This window comes from Lissotriton vulgaris, chromosome 2_1 (assembly GCF_964263255.1).
Source record: "Lissotriton vulgaris chromosome 2_1, aLisVul1.2, whole genome shotgun sequence".
In the NCBI taxonomy this organism is placed as follows: domain Eukaryota; kingdom Metazoa; phylum Chordata; class Amphibia; order Caudata; family Salamandridae; genus Lissotriton; species Lissotriton vulgaris.
In genome coordinates, this window is record NC_141687.1 from 1,961,502,458 (window position 1) to 1,961,516,857 (window position 14,400).

General features: G+C 45.9%; 1 protein-coding gene across 1 annotated transcript in view; it reads right to left on the minus strand.

The window, feature by feature from the left end:
- The window catches only part of LOC147733562 (aminopeptidase N-like), a 474,314-nt gene that overhangs the window by 243,994 nt on the left and 215,920 nt on the right, over positions 1-14,400 (minus strand). Inside the window, exons 8-9 of the mRNA XM_086958149.1 lie at positions 7,259-7,324; positions 6,393-6,458 (exon numbers count right to left, since the gene is read on the minus strand). Of these exons, the coding sequence (XP_086814275.1) occupies positions 6,393-6,458; positions 7,259-7,324 (132 nt within the window). The remainder of the gene's footprint in view (positions 1-6,392; positions 6,459-7,258; positions 7,325-14,400) is intronic.

Sequence of the window (14,400 nt, forward strand, 5' to 3'; positions counted from 1 at the left end):
CCTGGGTCAGGCGGAGGTGGGTCGGGGGGGAGTTCCATGTCTTGGCGGCGAGGTAGGAGAAGGACCGTCCCCCTGTGGTGGCTCTTCGAGTGCGGGGGACGGCGGCGAGGGCCTGGCCGGTCGATCGAAGCTGGCGTTTGGGAGCGTAGAAGTTAAGGCGGCTGTTGAGGTATCCTGGGCCTTGGTTGTGTAGGGCTTGAGGAGTCGGAAGGTGATTCTCTTGTTGACCTGGAGCCAGTGCAGGTCTCTCAGGTGTCCGGAGATGTGGCTGCGACGGGGGATGTCCAGGATGAGTCGTGCTGAGGCGTTCTGGATCCGCTTGAGTCTCTTCTGGAGTTTGGCGGTGGTTCCGGCGTAGAGGGAGTTGCCGTAGTCCAGCCGGCTGGTGACGAGGGCCTGGGTGACCGTCTTCCTGGTCTCGGTGGGGATCCACCAGAAGATCTTACGTAGCATGCGCAGGATGTTGAAGCACGACGAGGAGACGGCGTTGACTTGTCTGGTCATGGAGAGGGAGGAGTCCAGGATGAAGCCCAGGTTGCGTGCATGGTCTGTTGGTTTGGATGCGCTGCCTAGGGCGGAGGGCCACCAGGAGTCGTCCCAGGCGGAGGGTGAGGATCCCAGGATGAGGACTTCCGCCTTGTCAGAGTTCAGTTTCAGGCGGCTGTTCTTCATCCATTCGGCTACCTCTTTCATCCCTTCGTGAAGGTTGGCTCTGGCGGTGGCGGGGTCGTTGGTGAGGGAGAGGATCAGCTGGGTGTCGTCGGCGTAGGAGATGATGTTGAGGTTGTGCTGGCGTGCGATGTCTGCGAGGGGGCTCATGTAGACGTTGAAGAGGGTTGGACTGAGCGAAGAGCCTTGAGTAACGCCGCAGATGACTTCGGTGGCTTCAGATCTGAACGGAGGGAGGCGGACTCTCTGTGTCCTTCCGGCGAGGAAGGAGATGATCCACTCCAGTGCCTTCTCCTGGACTCCGACGTTGCTGAGGCGCTGTACTAGGGTACGGTGGCAGACAGTGTCGAAGGCCACGGAGAGGTCTAGGAGGATGAGGGCTGCTGTTTCTCCGTTGTCGAGCAGAGCTCGGATGTCATCGGTGGCTGCAATCAGGGCGGTCTCGGTGCTGTGGTTGGCCCGGAAGCCAGACTGCGAGGGGTCGAGGGATCCGTTCGTCTCGAGGAAGGCGGCCAGCTGCTTGTTGACGGTCTTCTTGATGACTTTTGCAGGAAACGGGAGAAGCGAGATGGGCCGGTAGTTCTTGAGGTCGGTGGGGTCGGCTGATGGCTTCTTGAGTAGGGCGCTGAGTTTGGCGTGCTTCCAGCTCTCCGGGAAGGTAGTGGTGTCGAAGGAGGTGTTGATGATGTCCCGCAGGTGGGGTGCGATGACAGCGTTGGCTTTGTTGAAGACGTGGTGAGGGCAGGGGTCGGTCGGAGATCCGGAGTGAATGGAGTTCCACGTGCGGACGGTGTCTTCGGTGCTGATCAGAGTCCAGGCGCGGAGGATGGTGGTGGGGGGCGGTGATTCGGTCGTGGCGTGCGTCGGTTGAGTGCTGAAGCTGTTGTGTATGTCCGCAATCTTGTTGTGGAAGTAGGAGGCGAGGGAGTTGCAGAGGTCTTGCGAAGGGGTGATGTCGTTGTTTCCGGCGTTGGGGTTGGAGAGCTCTTTGACGATGTTGAAGAGTTCCTTGCTGTTGTGTACGTTGTTGTCCAGTCGTTCCTTGAATGCGGCTTTCTTGGTGGCGTGGATGAATTGGTGGTGCTATCGGGTGGCAAGCTTGAGGGCAGCCATGTTGTCCGGAGTTGGGTCTCTGCGCCAGGTTCTCTCGAGGGCTCGGCAGTTCTTCTTGGAGCTCTTGAGTTCGTCGGTGAACCATGGGGCTTTCTTGCTACCGGGTCTGCTCGGCGGAGTCCTCAGAGGTGCGAGTTTGTCTGCGCAGTCGTTGATCCACTTCGTGAGGTTGGTGGCCGCCTGGCTTGGGTTCGTTGTGCTGGTGGGAGGGTTCATGCTCAGGGAAGTCACGAGCTGGTCGGCTGTGATCTTGTTCCAGTTTCTGCGAGCAACCTGTTGCTGGTGGTGGTGGATCGTGGTCCTTCCGAAGCTGAAGTGGACGCAGCTGTGGTCCGTCCAGTGGAGTCCGGTGGCGTGGCTGAAGGCGATGTCCTTGCTGGATGAGAAGACGGGGTCGAGTGTGTGTCCGGCGTAGTGGGTGGGAGTGGTCACCAGCTGCTTGAGAACGAGGTTGGCGAGGTTGTCCAGCAGGGTGGTGGTGTTGTGGTCGTTGTTGTTCTCCAGGTGGAAGTTGAGGTCCCCGAGGAGGATGTAGTCAGCGGAGCAGAAGGCGTGCGGGCTGATGAAGTCGGCGATGTCTTCGCTGAATTGTGTGCGTGGTCCCGGGGGTCTGTAGATGAGGGTGCCTCTGAGGGTAGTCTTGGGGTTGATGTGGACCTGGAAGTGCAGGTGCTCGGCGGGTGCGAGGGTGTTGTCGGTGTTGGTCGTGATGCGGATAGTGTTCCTGTGGACAATGGCGATGCCTCTTCCGGTGTGGTTGATGCGGTCCCTTCGGATGATCTTGTAGCCGTCTGGGATGGCCATGGCGATGTCGGGCGCTGAAGAGGCGTTCATCCAGGTTTCCGTGAGGAAGGCAACGTCTGGTGAGGTTGTGTCGAGCAGGTTCCAGAGCTCAATGGCGTGTCTGTGGACGGAGCGGGTGTTGAGCAGGATGCATTTCAGGTGGCTGCTGGTGTTGCTCGTCATGGTCTTGGTCGGTGCAGGAGTAGTGCAGGTCCGGATGCAGGTGAACTTGCAGGCGTTGCAGCAGAAGGGTCCGTGGGTGCGTCTCGGGGTGGCTCGGTAGCATCCTGGGATTCGGCCGGCGTTGAGTGCGTAGAGTTCGGTGGCGTCGTAGGTCCGGTGGGTGGGCTGGGGTCTGCGGGGGCCAGGGGTCCTGGCACTGGGCGTGGTCCAGGCGCAGACGGGCTTACCTTTGGCGCACCTTCGGCGCTCAGTCGGCGCTCCCGCTGCGCGCGTCCACTGCGCGCATCCGCTGTGCGGTCGCTCTGGGGGCGTCATAAGTAAGGAGCCGGGTGGGCGGGTCAGCTGGGTGGCGGGAGCGGGGCGGCCAATGGGCTGGTGGTGGGCGGGGCCGCAGGGAGGCAGCGGCGGGACCTCTGGACGGCGGGCTGTAGGGACGCGCTACCGGGGTCAAGCGTGGGAGGCGGGGTATATCCGGGCGGCCCAGCGGCGGCTGGGTCGCTCACAACACAGAGGCCGGCAGCGGCAGGCAAGAGGGCGGGAGGAGAGGTCCGGGCGGTCCAGCGGCGGCTGGGTCGCACTATCCAGGCACAGGAGGCAGGAGCGGCAGGCGTGGGGAGCGAAGGGGGTGACCCGGCCTCGTTAAAGGCACAGCGGTCATGAGCTACATGTGCACGTGGTGTTCCCTTTGCATCATCTCCAGGCTCTCAATCTGCTTAATATCAAAACTCCGCCTGCCTTTGTGAGTTCATTCATTTATTGCATTTGGCTCTGTAAACTATGAATTTTTTATTGGAAAAAACGCTTCACGTGCAAGGAATATATTATTTTCATTTAGTAGGCGCAGACCGATATCCAAATGAAACAAACAGCTTATGATGCAGTATGAACAGTAGGGCTTGCTTTTTTGCCTCGCTATTTCAAATGGCTGCCTGCTTGGCAATTACGCAGAAGAGGTGTTATTTGCTATCTACCTTATAACTTATTGACCAAGAGCCTTTCTGCCCTACCCTTCTACTCTGAAAGGGAAACACTGCAGCCATTTTTTCTCAGTCAGACAATGACATGCTATATTTGCAAATTAAACACCCACTGCAAGTGTACGTTTTGCACGTGTTCACTGGAATCTGGAGCTCACCATGAGTTGACTGTATTAAAAAAAAATGATAGGCAGGAAGGCGGCTGCTCCGGTCGAAGGTTGTGCAGAGTAGACTGCATCGCAATTGTCAGATGACAGCCAGGTCTCACTCCAGCTCTTTAAAAGCAGTGCCCCATGAAGGTGGCCTGACCGTTGTTGTTGTGAGCTTTTGGATAGGAGAGTAACGATTAGCGCCCATCCAGGCACAGACAATAACTTTAATAAGGCGATGAGAGACACCATGAGTAAACAGCTGCTTCGCTCAGTAGGAGGAAGCTAAGTAGATGGTTGTGCTAAATTAGGTCCTGCAGTGTTTAATTAATAGCAGGCGGCAAACTCCAATACGCGGTGGAGTTGAGTTATTTGTAGAACTCAGCATTCCAAGTGGAGCGCAGAGTGCACAAAACTCAGAGAATTGCACCTGCGGAGCGGAGTATACTACCCACCCGTCGTCATCAGGGCCTGAGGTGATCCAAGTAAACAGATGACAGCAGTACTGCCATGTTAGACTACTGGAGCAGGGCAAATGGCTGGAACTCGACTTTGCCCAAACCATCTGTGGCAACGTTAATGCACTATTTTAATATAGGCCAGTCACCCTTCAGGAAGGCCTCCTGAGCCCAGGGGGCAGGGTGCAAAATATTAAAGTCGGGGACATATAAATCTAGTGCAAGGGAAACACAAAAAAGTTTTTTAAAATAACCCTCACTCACCAACCTGGTTGGTGACATGCTTCATCCCAGACCAATTGGAGCTTAAAAAACTAGTGTGATTCACAACATGGGTCCAAGGGGGAGGGGGGGACGGGGGGGGGACACTACTGGTACGATTTCCATTTATGCAGAGTCCCTCCGAACGCCTATCTGTGCATGCCTTGGCCCCAGTGTGCACAGATAGGAGTTCGGAGGGACTCTGCGTAAATGGAAATCGTACCAGCAGTTTCCCCCCGGTAGAACCGTCAGTTTTACTGCTGTAGGACTCCATAGGTCAGGGTACGCCTTAGCGCGCGATAACCCGCCGTGGATTGTCACAAGGTCCTGATGAATGCTAGGCACAATTAGCACCAAAAAGCAGAAACATGTCGACCAAATACCACTTTATCTGAAAATTGGATCTTCCTAGCTACACTTATCAGCTAGCATATGTCCGTCACTTGTTTTTAATAGTAACCAGTTTACCTGGAATAAATCATTCAAGAGGTTTAATTTGGCTACTTTTTAACCTGCACCACCCCCAACAAAACCTGCTCCGCTGTAACTTCAGGCGTTGAAGCACACCAGGGAAGCACTCGGCCTCTCTGGTGGGGACCCGATGAAGAAGCATGTCACCAACCAGAATGGTGAGTGAGGGTTCTTTTAAAAAACTTTTTTTGTGTTTCCCTTGCACTTCTTTTTTCCAATGGTTGCATAGTCACTCTTTCGTTGTTATCCTAGTTTATTATCAGGGGGTTCAAGAGTGCCTCTCTCATTCTCTATCACTTTGTTGTTATAGACATATAAATGCAAACATATATGTCCCTATAGTGGCCTTTTCCATTAAGGGCTACTATAAGTGCTCAGAGGTGCATAGAATAACATGGGCTGGCACACGGGCAAACTCAAGGTTGCCAGCTCCATTATCGTCCCACCACTATATGTCCTGTGTGGTATCAAGCAACATGACTCAATACCCCTGACACAAATCTCATGTGGCGGATGATGCGGCATGCGCCCAGGTGGCTATTTTAGAGGTTGCTAACCTGGTTGCCCCAGCCTTTCCTGTGCTGTGGCTGCTGGCCTGCAGCTGCTGCCGCTAACACAGGAATCTGAACCCCTACCAGGAGGTGTAAACTCTCCCAGGAGACAGAAACAATAGCCTGGAAGGAATGGAGGCCACACCATTCTCCCATACAAGATGCCTAGTAAAGTGGCACATCAAGGTGGTGAGCTTTAAAGCCTTTACCACCACGTTATATGCACCTAGACTGCCTCCCGAAGGATGAAATAGCCTGCCCCAGGCAAATGTGCATTGGGGCAGGTGGGAAAATTAGGTATTCGGGAGGTGTACACCCCCAGAAGGCTGGCTACACCTTTAGGGTGGGCCACCTGGTCAGTAAAGCTAAGAAAGGTTTCTGCCATTTTTAAAAGTAGCAGAGGTAGAGGATTTTGATGTGAAAAGTTGACACACACCCCTGGATGTGGTACCCTCAGGAGCGGATTAGCCACTGGGGCTAATCTGCCAAGTGATATGTACCAAATGACAGCTTTCACAATTTAAGTTTAATCCTGTTCTAAATCAGATCGCAGCCTCTGTTGTTTGATGGTTTTGCGCATCTGTACACAAGAATGATCTGCATACCACATCTTCATCTCAGGGAGAAGGGCAATGTTTCTAGATATGCCTTTTTGTGAACCCATCAGATTCATCAGCAGTGATGCTTGCATATTCATGGTGTGCTCACTTCATGGGTGATCCTCTGCAGGCTATAGGTTATTAGTGCTGATTACTACATTAGGGCCCTAGCACTTACCTTTTGCAAGCTGGACCACAGGTCATCAGCAACGGTGTTGTTGTATTCATTGGTACGTAGGTACACCTGTGAAAATAATAATGAGATAGTCATAAAAATAAGTTTTCAGTTTCTTATAGGTTTTACATTTGTTTATCATTGCTACCATTAAATGGTGAATGTAATCTGTGAAAATATTAACAACAGGTAAGGACTGAGATATATCTCATAATCATATGGAAGCGATGATGAAAACAAGAGAATAATTATCTTTTATTATGATAGTGAGACCACTGGTTGAAGAATTAAAAAGACATTTACTCAATTGTTTTCAGTAATAGCCATAAAACGACATAAAGCATGAGATAAAATAACAAGTGCATTCACCTCAGTAACAATGAAGGCAGGGAGGAACATTGATTTACAACAGCCCTGTTTCTATGCATGGGTCTAAGTTACAAGTCTAGTTAAGACACCCTTTGTGAGCCTTGCAATGGGCTTTCTAACAAGCTTAGAACTGTAGCTAATAAGTATTGCAGTTTCACAATATACTAAACTTTAACAAAAAAACAGGTGAAATACTTAATCAATCTTACCCAATAGGAATTACACCCAGTCCCTCTTTTTCCCCACTATGACACTATTGACAGACCAACCAAATACAAATCGAACAACCCAGCTTTAGTAGGTACAGTTCAGTTTGAAGTGCCTGGACAGGCCCCATCCAGATGGGAACTTTCTAGAGAGGACCTGGCCAGTTTCTAAAAGTCAAGCACACAATTGAAAGTTACTTTAAAAATCCAACCATGTTTTCTTTCCCTAATATGGAATAACATTTAATAGAACGGTGAAAAACAAACCGACGTTTTCTACTGACAGATGCTTACCCTTAGCCCTTCCTTGAACAGTTCCTCTGATAAAATTTCAGACAACATTCGCATAATGGATGCTCCCTAGAAAACAGTGTGATAAAATAACACACATCAGTTTTACAAAGCGTTAATAGGTGCAGAAGTGTAAATATAAAGGTACAAGAAACGTAGTGTTATGGGAGAGGTATGTCTACAGAAAGACCCACTATGGTAAAAAGCTGTCAACAAAGTATTGGCGTAGGTACACCATGGGGCATTTGTGTACACAAAATGTATGTCCATTGGTACGAGTATGATACTTACATTTATTTAGACTCCAACTTGGTGCCCTATCTTTCGTATAATAAAACAAAAGTAGAACCAATGCAGCATTTTTGTTTTACAGTGGTCTAATCTTTACAATACATTGTAAAAGTATAAAGACAAATTTATTATTTTGTAGGGTAGAAGTAAGTGATACACCATAAATTATGTGTGATTCAAGTCCTCTACAAGATGAATGGTGCAACAGTCGGCACCTTCCTTTCGCATCATATCACAGAAGTAGTAATTTAAGAAATAATTATGCTAATAATTAAACTGGGATCTGGACATATAATCAAGCAATGGCAAAGCCAGCAGGTAATACATAATTTTAATGGTGCATTAAGAGTGCTTCCCAGCAGGTAGGCGGACTTTAACAGAAATAGAATCCCTGTGTGGTTTTAATGCACATGACAGGAAAATATAAGTTCTATTGTTGCACAGCAAAGGTGCTATTGGCTTTGCATTGCTGTAACTTGAAGACATTGTTTAAACAAGAAAATAGTTACAAAAAAAGATAAAGAATAGCATAATGAAATTGATAGTAAAGTATCAGTCCATCAGCCATGCCACTTACTCACAGTGCTAGAGAGCCAGTGTCTTAATTGGCTGATCTATTGCCTCATTTTGTATGCTGTGAATGACAGTTGAACATACCACCAGATGAAAAGTGCTAACAGTAACCCTATCTATAACTTTTTATAGCTATATCTATAAATACATATATATAGATAGTGATGTCCCTGAACATGCCATGAGTGATTTAATATGTGAGAATATAAGCAGTGCATCAGGGGAGCAAATTATAGTTAGCTCAGCTAACCATAACTGCTGAATTTCTCCGGTTTTGTAGGAGTGAAATGTCAGGATAAGTATAACGTCCCCTTTAATCTTTTTTTCACTACATTTCTAAGGTTATTTTAATTCCATTTCCTAACTATAACGTCCCTGGAACCTTTGTTTTTTCAGTGAATTTCTACGTTTTTTAAAATGCTGAATCCTCACTATAACATCCCTGTAACCCTTCATTTTTACAGGGAATTTGTAATTTTTTTTTAAATTCTAGTTCCCAAATATAATGCCCAAGTAACCTATGATTTGTTTTTTAATTTTTAAGGAATTGTATTTTCTATATAAAATTGCTCTATAAGTGATATTTTTGTAATCTTGTATTCTCTCTCAGTAGATTAATAATTGTTATTTTTCTGTACATTTTTTATATTCGTGACAACATCGCAATACCTGTCCCAAAAATGGAAAACGAAAGAAGAGATTCAATGACCATCACCACATCAAAAAATACTGGGTAAAAAAATCCATTCTGAACATTACCCTACACATATTAATATATACCTACTTCTTTAAAAACATGTTTCAACTCATGTTTTTGTACTAAGTTTCTTTAAAATCAATCTTTCAGATCTATATTCCATTTTTGCGGTTATTCGGGATGTCAGAATGGTGTCTTTAACAGTGATGATTGCGCCTTTTCCATAAAGTGTAAAACATATATAGCCACACATACCACAGTATTTTGCACACAAAAGGTTTCTTACAGTATTCTTTTAAATCATGTTTTCTATAGAAAACCATCCCTAAAACCTATTCTTTCTTTTCGCTGTGACTCCGTACACCGCAATGATGTCGGTAATTGCAATCCCCCTGGATACATCACAAAAACAGAAAACAAAAGCAGACATTCAATGACCACCAAAAATCAAAAAATATTATGTAAAAAAATCCATACTGTACATTGCCCAACTCAGATTACTAGATACAAACTTCTTTCAAAGCTTGTTTAAAATCATACATTTTTACAAATGTTTTTTATAAACCATCTTTCAGACCTATTTTCCATTTTTGTGGTTATTCGGGATGTCGTGGTGACGTTAACTGCGATGATCACACCATTTTCATAAAGTGAAAAAACATATATGCACACATATTACAGTATTTTACCCACTGGGGGTTTATTAGAATACACTTCAAACTCATGTTTTTCAAGAACACCATCTCTAAACCTATTTTCTGTTTTTGCGGTGAGGCCAGAGATCACAATGACGTTGGTAATCATGATCCCTGCGGTTAAGTCGGGCAAGCAGAAAGCAAAAGCCTGAATTTAATAGCCAAAACCACATTGAAAAAAGACTTCTCCATTGGAAATGGTGCAGGAAGTACTGTCTCCTCCCAAACCCAGTCCCCTGAGGACCTCAAGGATTGACAAGCTGAGTGGGACCTGTGGCTGCAGCTAGCCCAGCTGGATGTATACAGGAGAAAAGTTGAGGCTCAGAGAGCATTGGAAGAGCTTTTGTGTTTTTTTAACTTCAATTTTTATGTTTTTTTTCTCCAACAGTTAAATTATGATTATTTCAAAAGTACACATTTGTGGGGGTCTATGAGTGTACAACCTGAGAACAGTAGAAGGAAAAATGATATCACAAAATACATTTCTACAGCAACAAACATGTACAATTTCACACAGTGAGTATTCATCTCACTCAAATCTTCACAGGCTGTTGGAATTGTAATGACTGCAGCTTCTGATGGTTCTCCCAAGGGTGCTGTACAAGTGGAATATTCTGCTGCACCTAGTTTCTCCTGCGTCATTCAGTTGTACACCCTTTCATGGATTTTTTCTAAGTGCTTACAATTAGAACTTGTCCCATGTGAATACTTCTAGGCAGGGCTGCTGTGTAACAGTATCCCTTAAATATTAAACTGCACATATTTCACTGTAATCTTCTTTTCCTGTTAAGGTATTCTAAAATGCTTGCAGACATCACTTTCTTTTGAGCACAAAACTGCATTTGTAAATAGTTAAATAAGTTGTGTTATGTTTATTTGTAGTGAGTGTAATGCACAGTGTTCCTTAATTGCAATGAGATTTTGTGCAGTTTTTCTCTACAATCTTTATGATTGTTTTTCCCAACTGCTCAATGATAATTGCTTAAAAAGTACATCATTTACGGTGTATGAGTACAAATGATTATTTATATTCATACATACCTTCGCAGTATTACATGTTTCTCGTTATTTCTTTGAATTATGTGTTCATGCAGTGTTGAAATTGTAAGTTACTTTTGTAAATCTATTAATTGCAATTCTAATAATACATATTTCAGTTTTTTCTTTTTATACAGATCAATGGCAGCATCTATTGGAGTAATGTACTTTACTAATTAGTTCTTGCAGTTTTGTTCCATAACTTTAGATTTTTAGGGTGCACATCGGAGCACAGATTGCTACAGTTACTAAGACATCTAGGCACACATCAGTACAACAACTCACATAACCAGCTACATACAGATACAGGTACTCACATACACAGGCTCACACTGATACAGCCACTGACACATTTAGACACACATCAATACAGTCACTGACACACAGAACCACACAACAATACAGGCACTGATAAATCCAGCTAAACATTAAAGCAACCAATAACTCACCCAGGGACTTACCAATGAAGACACTGACACACCCAGGCATACATCAGTGTAGACACTGACACAGCCAGCCAAACACTAATGAATCCATTTACACACCTAGGCACACACTGAGACACCCAGAGACTTAACAATGCAGACACTGACACACCCATCCAAACACTAATGCATCTGATAAGGCATCTAGGCACACAGTGATGCATACACTGACCCACCCAGTGTTGGAAGGGTGATTATTGGTAGGGCTAAGTATGCACCTATCACTAGTAATAAGGCCACCAACACAATATGAGGTCCAGTCAGGATCTCAATACATTAGGGCCTGACTCAACCCTTGGTAGCTGGCAGCAAGCAGGCAGGCTTAACTCAGGAGACAGGTGTGTGAAGCATTTAAAAACACCAATACATTAAATAAGTAAGACAAAGCACAAAAATATTGAACAACCAATTTATGAGCATAGGAAATACCTTTATGATTAAAATGACAATAAAATGACAAAATCCAATATCAGGAATCGGAGATATGAATTTTTAAATAATAAAAACTTTGAGGTGCTTAAAAATGTATAGCACCACCTTGGGACATCTGATCGCGCTTGACCAGGACAAAGCCAAAGTTTGAGGCCAACTGTGATAGAACCCGAGCCAAACACACTAAAGAGGAGGCATCAGTCTAAATTTTGCCTTCGCATATTGAAACCTTTCTGACGGATTTTCTCTCTTTGTCGAGCAAGGCTCTTCTTCAGGATGGGATTTGAGTCGATGTTAATGACTTGACTCAACCGAGGCGTCTGTGAAATCCTGGAACTCTTGCGCTCCAGAGCCTTCAGCAGGACGGACCTGAAATCCATGCCGGGTGTCGTGGATTGACGTTGACGGCTTGACTCTCATCGACGGGTCGGTGACCGTTTGGACTTTTTTCCAAAATGTGCTCTTTACTTTTCCAAACTTCTGGAACTTCTTCCTGAAATTCTTCTTGAGGGCTCAAAGTGTTCAAAATAAAAAACTTTTGGTCTAGAAGCTCTGAGATTCTTCTTGGGAGTTTGGGACTACAATTCCCACAATGCGCCTGACCAAACCCTTAAAAGTCCATTGGACGCACTCGAGGTTCGGGGCTTCTTGAGAGAGATGGGACAGGTCAGCTCTGTGAACCTGTTTCTTTTAGGGAGTCCACTCATGAATCTTTTTTGAGGCAAGGCAAAGTCCTCAGGACTGTAGACCAAGTGTGCAGCAGGAGCAGACCTTCAGAGTGCAAACCTTTGGGGTGCAGACCAGGGTTCCAGCAGGGCAGTCCTTTCCTGTGTCGTTTCAAGCATCAGATCTGAGTTGCTGGTTATCTGTCACATATTTGTATCAAATGTTCTGAGTTGACAAGTAGAGGGGCACATATTTCACTGTAATCTTCCAATGGTTCTGGGGGGCATATTTGTATCCCACAAAGTACTGTACTTTAAAATTCAAGAGGGATAATCTCTCACCTTGGAAGTGAGATCTGGCTATGCCAACCTACTGATGTGGCTCATTTCCCTTAACACTGCCCTTCCAGACATCCTGAAAATGTAATTCCTGGGGCACCCATCTGGGTGGGAGGTACAGGAAGATGGGGTAGATCTTGCTGGCGTTCCTGTTCTCTTTAAAGCCCAGGTGGTTTACCCAGTCTCGTTCCTGGCCTCTTCCCTGCAGGTGCAGAGCTCCCCCAACCAGATAACCCCAGTCCTTATGCAGACCACTTTTCACCTGATTTAAGCAGTTTGGCTAAGTCTGCTAGGAGGTGGTCAATCAAGAGAAGTGGCTAGAAGGCTGGATTTTGGCTCACAGAAAAGAAAGTTCTATAACTTATTTTCTGTATTTAAACAGCTGTGCTCTCGCAACTACTTAAGAGTATCAACATTCAGTACAATGACAATAGAAAAACAATAAAAAGAAGCAGATCCTTTGGTGTGTATCTTGTCACGAGGACGGTTTAATGTGTCCAGACTTGAGGCACAGTCAAAATAAGCCGACACGTGTTTCGTCGTGTGCAGATGAGTCAACACGACTCTTCAGGGCTGATGATACAAAAATCACATATACATATTCAGTTGCGCCAGTTGTCGATTGAACATACTGCATCTGGTGACAAAAGTGCATCACACAAGCAGTAGTGACGAGCAGTTATAGTCACACATTTGTGGGTGTGAATAGTGATGGCTTTATATGTATTGGGGGTGTACCACTCTAAGGATGTGAGTGGTTACCCTTGAGTGGCAGTGCACTGGAAGTGATATAAGAGTGACAATAAATGTGCTAGATATTTTGCAAGCACACGGTGATCCTGCTTTGCGTCGAAAGTGATAAGTGGTGACATACCATGCCAGTATGGGTCGTCTGTGCTGAGGCTAAAGTGGGGGAGTGAGAGTGACAAGTTCATAACAGCGGGATATCATGTGAAGGAAGTGCTGAGTTTAGAGTAATCGGTAGTGTTCACATTGCATGGATAAGCACACTCTCTCTCTAAAAGGTGGAATATTTTTACCTTTGCATTCAACTCAGCGAAAGTGAGTTGATGATAGTCTGGAGCTTTAGAAGAAAGTCTGTGTAGGATACTTTGGAGAGAGAGAAAAGGATAAATCAAAAGGAAGGCATAAAAAGGAAAAAATGTTAACGGGATGCCTATGCGACCCAGTGTAGCTAAAAAGCTCACGGGTTGATTAGTGGAAAAAAATTCTCACCACTATTTCTGTTTCACTTAGCGTGCACTTGGTGGTGCAGTTTCTATCCAATTATCAAAGTGCACGAGAACGAACTTGCTGCTGTGTGTTACCCAGTGGGGTCGGTCGAGTAGTCTCAACAGTAACACTATAAGAGGAAGAAAGCATAGAGTATGAATGCCCTCTTATTTAGACATAAAGTGATATGCGGCATATCAATCATAGATTGATAACAAGTACCCGAAAGTACAAATGTAATTAAGTTAATGACTAGTACCTTAAAACGGGTGCGTAAAAAGCAGTGCCGGGAGGGGATCCGTCTCATGTAGTATAAAAGAAAACGGGTACGTTTTCTTAAACGCGATGCGCTGGAAGGGAAAGTAAACATGAGCGCACGCGTTAGACTCCTGAATAAACAGTAAGGTAAAACAGAAATGCAACTCTAGCTCATATCGAGCGGGCTGTTCCAGTACGTTACGAGGAGGATTGTAGTAGGACGCGAGAAGGTCAACTTACGGGTTACGCGGTATCCCTCCTCTGAAGTTTCCCGGTCGCCGTCTTCCCTGAACGGACACGTGACCGGGAGGGAGGTGGCTATTTAAAGTGTTTTTTTCTCATTAAGAAAAACTTCAAGGACGTGCTATATAGCGTGGGCGCCATCTTGTAGCAGAGAGCCAGGAGCGTAATACACTCAAGATGTCACTTTGTATGCACG